This window comes from Lithobates pipiens, unplaced genomic scaffold (assembly GCF_037356315.1).
Source record: "Lithobates pipiens isolate NorthernLeopardFrog02 unplaced genomic scaffold, aLitPip1_a1.2 Scaffold_30, whole genome shotgun sequence".
Lineage (NCBI taxonomy): Eukaryota > Metazoa > Chordata > Amphibia > Anura > Ranidae > Lithobates > Lithobates pipiens.
Genome location: NW_027507791.1, coordinates 5978366 through 5987686, shown reverse-complemented (window position 1 = coordinate 5987686; position 9321 = coordinate 5978366). Strand labels below are relative to the sequence as shown.

Genomic DNA, 9321 nt, shown 5'->3' with positions numbered 1-9321 from the left:
TTTACGGGCGCGTCCTCGTTGGTGACGTCAGACGTAACGTGCGAGGGCGCGCTGGGCGGAGCGGCCGTGTGGTGTTGGCGCGTGTAGTACGGACGGTGTTTGCCGAGGAGATAGACGGAGAGGAGGAGGCCGCCGGTGTAACGAAGGAGAAGCGGGACGGGGCGCTTGGTTGCCGGTAGGTGCGGGGGGTGGGCGGCGCTGTGTACATACAGGCCTTACACTCGGGTATATGGGGCCTCACTGAAGTGATTGTGCGGCCTACCGCCAGCTGTGCCCGGATGGAAGATTCTCCACACATTGGCGCTCAACAACAATCCTCCGCCTGGTTTCTGATTTGAGGAGGTGTGCAGTCACGTGTTCCCTCCTACAGACCCAATGATTGGAATAGCAACAATACTCCGCATAGCACTCTGTATATGGGGGGGGTCTCTAGGTAAATGTGTGATGAGGTTGGTGGGTGGCGGGAGGTGGGGGTGTCTAGGTTGGTGGGAGGGAGGTGTGTCTAGGTGGGAGGGGGGTGTGTCTAGGTGGGAGGGGGGTGTGTCTAGGTGGGAGGGGGGTGTGTCTAGGTGGGAGGGGGGTGTGTCTAGGTGGGAGGGGGGTGTGTCTAGGTGGGAGGGGGGTGTGTCTAGGTGGGAGGGAGGGGGTGTGTCTAGGTTGGTGGGAGGGGAGGTGTCTAGGTTGGTGGGAGGGGAGGTGTCTAGGTTGGTGGGAGGGGAGGTGTCTAGGTTGGTGGGCGGCGGGAGGGGAGGTGTCTAGGAAGGTGGGTGGCGGGAGGGAGGGGGGGATGGTGTCTAGGTTGGTTGGTGGGTGGCGGGAGGGGGGGGTGTCTAGGTTGGTGGATGGAGGGAGGGGGGTGTCTAGGCGGGAGGGGGGGTGTCTAGGTTGGTGGAGGGAGGGGGGTGTCTAGGCGGGAGGGGGGGTGTCTAGGTTGGTGGGTGGAGGGAGGGGGGTGTCTAGGCGGGAGGGGGGGTGTCTAGGTTGGTGGGTGGAGGGAGGGGGGTGTCTAGGCGGGAGGGGAGGTGTCTAGGTTGGTGGGTGGAGGGAGGGGGGTGTCTAGGCGGGAGGGGGGGTGTCTAGGTTGGTGGGTGGAGGGAGGGGGTGTCTAGGCGGGAGGGGGGGTGTCTAGGTTGGTGGGTGGAGGGAGGGGGGTGTCTAGGCGGGAGGGGGTTGTGTTTTGGTTGGTGGGTGGAGGGAGGGGGGTGCCTAGGCGGGAGGGCGGTGTGTCTAGGTTGGTGGGTGGCGGGAGGGGGGTGTCTAGGTTGGTGGGTGGAGGGAGGGGGTGTCTAGGCGGGAGGGGGTGTGTCTAGGTTGGTGGAGGGAGGGGGTGTCTAGGCGGGAGGGGGTTGTGTCTAGGTTGGTGGGTGGAGGGAGGGGGGTGTCTAGGCGGGAGGGGGGTGTGTCTAGGTTGGTGGGTGGAGGGAGGGGGTGTCTAGGCGGGAGGGGGGGTGTCTAGGTTGGTGAGTGGCGGGAGTAGGGTGTGTCTAGGGTGGTGGGAGGGGGTGTGTCTAGGTGGGTGGTGGGAGGGGGGGTGTCTAGCTTGGTGGGTGGCGGGAGTAGGGTGTGTCTAGGTAGGAGGGGGGTGTTTCTAGGTTGGTGGGCGGCGGGAGGGGAGGTGTGTCTAGGTTGGTGGGCGACGGGAGGGGAGGTGTGTCTAGGTTGGTGGGCGGCGGGAGGGGAGGTGTGTCTAGGAAGGTGGGCGGCGGGAGGGGGGTGTGTCTAGGTTGGTGGGTGGCGGGAGGGGGGTGTGTCTAGGTGGGTGGCGGGAGGGGGTGTGTCTAGGTTGGTGGGTGGCGGGAGGGGGGTGTGTCTAGGTTGGTGGGTGGCGGGAGGGGGGTGTGTCTAGGTTGGTGGGTGGCGGGAGGGGGATGTGTCTGGGTTGGTGGGTGGCGGGAGGGGGGTGTGTCTGGGTTGGTGGGTGGCGGGAGGGGGGTGTGTCTGGGTTGGTGGGTGGCGGGAGGGGGGTGTGTCTGGGTAGGTGGGTGGCGGGAGGGGGTGTGTGTCTAGGTAGGTGGGTGGCGGGAGGGGGGTTGATGGAATGCAGGGATATTGCAGACCCCATTATCAGTCTGCTGCGCTCACACTGCACCCACGAATTGGTCCTCTTCAGCTGGGAGGTCAGTCCGGCGTATGATGGGGGGTGTATAACTATGACAGGTGTGGACTGCACCAGCAGTGTCAGTAGGACAGATATAGGAAGTCATGTTGTGTTTTCTCGGTTCCTGTTGGGCTGATCGCACCAGTTCACACCAGTACAAGCAACACAAGTAGAATCTGCTGCATTGTTTCTGTATAGAATACATCTGGAGTGCAGTCGGTGCGATTCACACCGGAAAGCAGTGCGGGGAAACCCGCCATCCAGGCACGTTTCTGCGCCGTGTTTGTAAAGCACTACTGTTGCGATCTGCAGGGGGTGTCAATGTAAAGTAATGACGCACCAAATGAAGGTCGGAAATGCAGTGCGTTTGCATGTAACCAACTTTTGTAGCATGCGATGTGGTTGCAGTAAGTTTGTAAAAGTAGCGCCTGCATTACTTTAACTTTTGGTGCAATTTCATCCCGTTCAAAGACTAGGTTCACCGCGTGAGTCGCAGGAATGCATGGCACATTCCTGTGCACTTCCCATGCGATTAGGTATGGTGGAATTTAAGCCCCTTCATTTTGAATGGGTTCAAGTCGCACAGCGTCGAACCTAAGTAGTGCATGCAGTACTTTTGGAAATTCACTGCGACCAGATTGCATGGTAGTTTGTTTTACGTGCTGTCCGGTGCAGGCAAACGCATGTTAACATTGCAGCGACACCCCCTGCAGATCACAAGGGCAGTGCATTATAAATGCAGTGCGGGAAACAAGTATGGATCGCAGGTTTCCCACACCATGTTCTGGTGTGAACTGGGGAAAAAAATCGCACTACACAGACAAGCATGTGAATCTGCTCTAAAATGCCTAGAAAATGCACCTGAATGCATGTAAAAGCACCATTACCCACCTGCCGACCATAACACACATGTATATGTAGGTTGCAGTGTGCTAGTGGCTTACCAGGGTTATAGCTGAAGCCATCGGCCATAACCCTGGTATATTTTATTTTGCAGTGGCTCATAAGTTGCTGGATCACTTTCCGAAGCAGCAAGAGGGGGCGTAAATGGGGCACCCCCCCCCTCACTGGATCGCTTTCTGAAGCAACATTAGGGAACATGTCCCCTCGCTCACCGCGTTCCTCAGGCTTATCGTTTATACTGGTATGCCCAAGAAATAATCAGATGGTGCGCTAGCTGGACACAGAGCCTGTCTGAGACCTGATCACCTCTATGGCCTTGGAGGACTGCAGCGGCGTCATGACATCACTTTCAGTATGGAGTGAAAGTAAACAATTTTATTTTTTACCACTTTCCGTCTGCATTATACCCGAAAGATAGCTACAGTGCGGGGAGGGCGTCAATAGACGTCCACCCGTGATCGCGATGCCGAAAGAAGGCTATTTGGGTACAGTGTTGCATGACCGCGCAATTGCCATTCAAAGTGTGAAGGCGCTGAAAATTGGCTTTTGCAGGAAGGGGGTGAAAATGCCCGGTAGGCAAGTGGTTAAAGCAAAGCGGTAAGTGCACCCTGTGCCATTCTGTTTTTACAGTCACTTGATGTTGCTGCTTCCCTACAGGCAATGAGGGAAATGCCCATGTGTGGCACTGCTTATAGGTAATGCTTTTTGCATGTGTGCTCCGGGACATCTTTTAAAATTCACAGACTGTTTTTAAGAGTTATAAAATGGTATGATAATTGTGTTATTGGCTAACATTTTTTTTTCTTTCTTTTTTTTTTCTTAAGTCTGCAGTATTAAACTGCCAAGATGCAGGATTCAAAGTCGGATCACAGTCTTGTGACGAAGGAATCGGAAGACAATGTAGCGGCCTCAGCGGAGACCCCAGACGCCAGTAAAGACATTCTAGAAGTCACAGCAATGGAGCAGTCTCCGGAACAGGATTCATTACCTGATGTGGAGGAGGCGGCGGAACCCCCTCCAAGAATAGAGCCGGAGCCACCACTCCCCCCAGAGTTTGACAAGTACTGGAAGGCTGTGGAAGCCAATCCTGAGGAGTTCACAACTTGGACTTATCTGCTGCATTATATTGAGCAAGAGGTTTGTCGTAATTTGTCTTTTGGGAAAGCTGAACCTATTTTGCTTGCTGCATTTTGCCTTTCACTATAAAACAGTGGATGCTTTCATATAGAAATAGGCAAATTGTAGTCTCTGTCTAGAACAAAAATGAATTTCTCCAATTACTGGTTAAATATTTCATCATAATAGCTGCTTCTGTCTACAGTGCATCCAGAAAGTATTCAAAGTGCTTCACTTTTTCCACATTTTATGTTACAGCCTTATTACAAAATGGATTAAATTAATTTTCCGCTACAAAACTCAACAAACAATACCACATAATGACAACGTGAAACAAGTTTGTTTGAAATCTATTATTTTATTAAAAATAAAGAAGGAAAACCATCCCATATATATGTATTCACAGCCTTTGCTCGATACTTTGTTGAAGCACCTTTGACACCAATTACAGCCTCAAGTCTTTTTGAGTATGATGCTACAAGCCTGGCACACTTATCTTTGGGCAGTTTCTCCCATTCTTCTTCGCAGGACCTCCCAAGCTCCATAAGATTGGATGGGGAGTGTCTGTGCACAGCCATTTTCTGATCTCTCCGGAGATGTTCAATCGGTTTTGAGTCTGGGCTCTGGCTGGACCACTGAAGGACATTGAGGTGTCCCATAGCCACTCCTTTATCTTGGCTGTGTGCTTAGGGTCGTTCTTCTGTGGGAAGATGAACCTTTTACCGCAGTCTGAGGTCCGGAGCGCTCTGGAGCAGGCTTTCATCAAGGATGTCTCTGTACATTGCTGCATTCATCTTTCCCTCGCTCCTGACTAGTCTCCCACTATCTGCCGCTGAAAAACATCCCCACAGCATGATGCTGCTGAAACCAGCATGCTTCGCTGTAAGGGTGGTATTGGCCAGGTGATGAGCGGTCAGGCTAATTTGCTTCATCAAACCAAATAATTTTGTTTCTGTTGATCTGAGAGTCCTTCAGGTGCCTTTTGCCAGACTGTCATGTTCCTTTTACTGAGTAGTGGCTTCTGTCTGGCCGCTCTACCATACAGGCCTGATTGGTGGAGTGCTGAAGAGATGGTGGTTCTTCTGGAAGCTTCTCCAATCTCCACAGAGAAATGCTGGAGCTCTATGAGAGTGTCTATCTGATTCTTGGTCACCACCCTGACTAAGGCCCTTGTCCCTCGATCCCTTCGTTTGGCAGGGTGACCCACACTAGGAAGAGTTCCGGTGGTTACAAACATTTCCATTTTACGGATGACGGAGGCCACTGCTCATTGGGACCTTCAGTGCTGCTTAAGTTTTTCTGTACCCTTCCCCAGGTCTGTGCCACAATACAATCCTGTCTCTGAGGTCCTCAGACAATTCCTTGGACTCAATGGCTTGGTTTGTGCTCTGACATGCACGGTTCCGGGTCGGTTCACACTGAGGCAGCGCGACTGCCTCAGGCGATCTGGACATGACAGCAGCAGCAACTTGCAAAATGACTATAGAAGTCAATGCAAGTCGCCCCCGAACTTGTACAGGAACCTTTTTCTAAGTTGGAGCGACTTTAGTCGCTCTGATTAGAACGGTTCCATTGTACAGAACGAGACACGACTTGTCAAGTCGTCTGACAAGTCGTCAGTGTGAACCAGCTCTAACTGTGGGACCTTATATAGATGTGTGTGTGCCTTTCCAAATCATGTCCAATCAACTGAATTCACCACAAGTGGACTCCAGTAAAGTTGTAGAAACATCTCAAGGATGATCAGTGAAAACAAGATGCACCTGAGCTCAGTTGTCATATGACAAAAACTGTGAATAATTATGTACGTGGTGTGTTTTTTTTTTTTTTTTTTTTTAAGTTTGCAAAGATTTCAAACTTCTTTCACATTGTCATTATGGGGTGTTGTTTGTAGAATTTTGTGGAAAATTTATTTAAAGTGGAAGTAAACCCATCCATAAAACGGCTTAATTTCCGGCACGTGCCGGAAATGTAACACTACCATTGGTTGTGCTCTCAACTAAACTGTCAAGCCATCCAATGGCTAGTGTCTAAACTGATCTCATGCAGCATCATGGCAGTTGTAGATGAACAGAGGCAAATATGGCAGCTTCTTTGGCTGAAAATGATAGGGGGGTTTACTTACACTTTAATACATTTTGGATTAAGGCTGTAACATAACAAAATGTGGAAAAGTGAAGTGCTGTGAATACTTTCTGGAAGCACTGTATCGGCGGTCAACCCTTTTTTTTTTTTTTTTTTTTTTGTAGTCACTTTTGCGCCTGTACCGGAAGTAGTGTGTGGTGTGTGTTTATTTTTATTTTTTATTTTTTTCCTTTTGCGCCTCTGGGAATCTGCCATCACAATGTATAGTCGTCTGAAACTGTACTTTCACCATGAGCAAACGCCTACTGTGCAAACAAAGTGGGGTGTGCCCTCTCTGATAAAAAAAAAAAAAAAAAATCTCACATTTCTTTATAATGTTCAGAGAGAGTGTGCCTGTTTACATTGAAGTGCTGTGTATACTTTCTGGATGGATGCATTGTCAGTGGTGTTCAACCTTATTTTTTTTTGTAGTCAAGGAACCCTTTAGAATTGTGCACAATTTTGGGGCACACCAGTTTGAGGGCTTGTTCACACCAGGGTGAGTGTCTGAGTCCACGCACCCTATATATATATATATATATATATATAATTTATTTATTACACACACATTCTCACATGTCACATTTTTCAATATACTTTCCTGTGTGGTGGTGTGAAACAAAGTCTCAGCATAATTTAGAAAATTGTGCTACACCAAAATGCTTGATACTGTAGTACCGTGAGTTTTAGCAGGTGTGAGCGCTAGATGCGTGGGCATGCCATTCAGAATTAACATCATGGAGGGTGATTCTCCAGGGATGAACGATTGGAGCTAATAAAGTAGAGGCATCGGTTTACATTAACCCTTACGCACACTAACAAGGATCCATGAAACAGAGGGACTGGCAGTGAATTAACGTAAAAGGATGTTGGCAGGGCTGTCCCGGTGTTCTGTCAAATACTTTCCCCGTCGGATAGTGTCCGCTGTGTACTGCTCATGCGCAGTACACATGACAAGCAGATTCCGAAAATACCGAAGATAAATGGCACCTGCGCCGTGAGTCCAGGTTCAAGCCCCACCATCCAAGTGGACGTAGAGTCAGAATAAAAAAGAGCCAAGCGAGGCCGTGCCCGAAGCGCGGCGAGCGAAGAGAGCCCGTGAGGGTCCCTCTATGTGCAGCCCTATGTCCACTTGGATGGTGTGGCTTACACCTGGACTCACAGTGCAGGTGCTGTTCATCTTCGGAGATTTTCCAAATCTCCTTGTGCTCAGTATTGCGCTGCACCTGTGCAGTACGGGGCAGACACTATCTGATAGGCAGACATTTTTGGACATAACACCAGGAGATTCAGGAGGACGTCATCAGTGCAGTTATCTGCATCGATGCACCAACAAAAGGCAGTGTGAAGCAGCATTTATATGTATCCATATACAGTTAAAGTGGAAGTAAACTCCCCTATCGTTTTCATCCACAGAAGCTGCCATCTTTGCCTCAGTTTAATCTACAGCTGCCACGGTGCTGCACATGTGATCCGTTATGACACCAGCCATTGGGTGGTTTGATAGTTTGGTTGAGAGCACAGCCAATGTGCAGTCAGCATTCCCGGCATGCTGTTTTTTGAAACTGTTTAAATCGATGGGTTTACTTCCACTTTAACCAGCTAATATTCAATGTTAAAGAGCTGAGGACTCAAACTCTGTAGCTGCTGGGAGACTGTAGACTGTCAACACTGCTGCTGGCTTGTATAGAGGAGAGAACAAGAGTAGAAAGTGTGCAATAACTAGTAGGCTCTTCTGAGCTGCTGACCAAGCTTGCTGCACACCCTGCTGCTGACACAAGGCAACGAAAGAGTTGGGATGGCACAGGTTTTAGAGAGATGAGGTGCTGGGGCTCAAATCACAGGATAACTTATTGCAGGCACTGCCACTGGTATGGCAGCAAGCCCCGGAGATTAGGAGACATTCATCAGCCTCGGATTTTACACACAGAGGAGCTTGGAGCTTTGTCTCTATCCGCCTGTCGCTTTTCTGCCTGAACCGGAAGCGGTGTGTGTTTATTTTTCTATACTTTTGAGCCTTTGGGACTCGCAATGCCATCACAATGTATAGTTGTCTGAAACTGTACTTTCACCAGGAGTAAACGCCTGCTATGCAAACAAAGTGGGGTGTGCCCTGTCCGATACAAAGATCATTTCTTTTCTTTATCATGTTCAGGGACTTGAGTATGTGCCTATATATATTAACAACATATAGAGCACCAGGGGATATAAGAACTACACAGCGCATGTCAAATGTGCATTCTTGATTTGTTAGAAATCTAAATGTCTCGGGGTGGGGGTGTGAAAATATATATATTATATTATATTTTATTTTTTATTAAAAAAATTGAATTGTTTACATACCCTGGCAGAATTTGACATCGTTGTTCAGAGAATGAATAACACAGACTTTTCTTTCACTCTTGGTTAGTGTTTGGCTGAAGCCATTTATTATCCATCAACTGTTTAGTCTTTTTAAATCATAATGGCAACAGAAACTACCCAAATGACCCTCATCAAAAGTTTACATACCCCAGTTCTTAATACCATGTATTTCCCCCTTTAACATCAATGACAGCTTGAAGTCTTTTGTGGTATTTGTGGATGAGGCTCTTTATCTTCTCAGATGGTAAAGCTGCCCATTCCTCTTGGAAAAAAGCCTCCAGTTCCTGTAAATTCTTGGGCTGTCTTGCATGAACTGCATATTTGAGATCTCCCCAGAGTGGTTCAATGATATTGAGATCTGGAGACTGGGATGGCCACTCCAGAACCTTCACTTTATTCTTTTGTAGTCAATGACAGGCCATCTTGGCCTTGTGTATTGGATCATTGGAATGTACAACTACTTCCCATGGACAGCTTCGTGGCTGATGAATGCAAATGTTCCTCCAGTATTTTTTAATGATATACTGCATTCATCTTGCCATCATTTTTGACCAAATTTCCTGTGCCTTTTGTAGCTCACACATCCCCAAAACATCAGCAATCCACCTCCGTGTTTCACAGTAGGAATGGTGAACCTTTCATCATAGGCCTTGTTGACGACTCCTCCTCCAAATGTAGCGTTTATGGTCAAAAAGCTTCATTTTCTTCTCATCACT

The 9321-nt window shown here is 49.0% G+C and overlaps 1 protein-coding gene across 3 annotated transcripts in view; it reads left to right on the top strand.

The window, feature by feature from the left end:
* Positions 1 to 25: 25 nt before the first annotated feature.
* The window catches only part of PRPF39 (pre-mRNA processing factor 39), a 67782-nt gene continuing 58486 nt past the window's right edge, over positions 26 to 9321 (top strand). The window contains exons 1-2 of one of the 3 annotated variants that reach the window (XM_077463561.1): positions 26 to 175; positions 3826 to 4138. In XM_077463561.1, the coding sequence (XP_077319687.1) occupies positions 3848 to 4138 (291 nt within the window). In that variant the 5' untranslated portion in view covers positions 26 to 175; positions 3826 to 3847. Of the gene's footprint in view, positions 176 to 323; positions 343 to 3825; positions 4139 to 9321 lie in introns of those variants that run through there. The other 2 variants (XM_077463562.1, XM_077463563.1) reach the window with 2 other exon arrangements.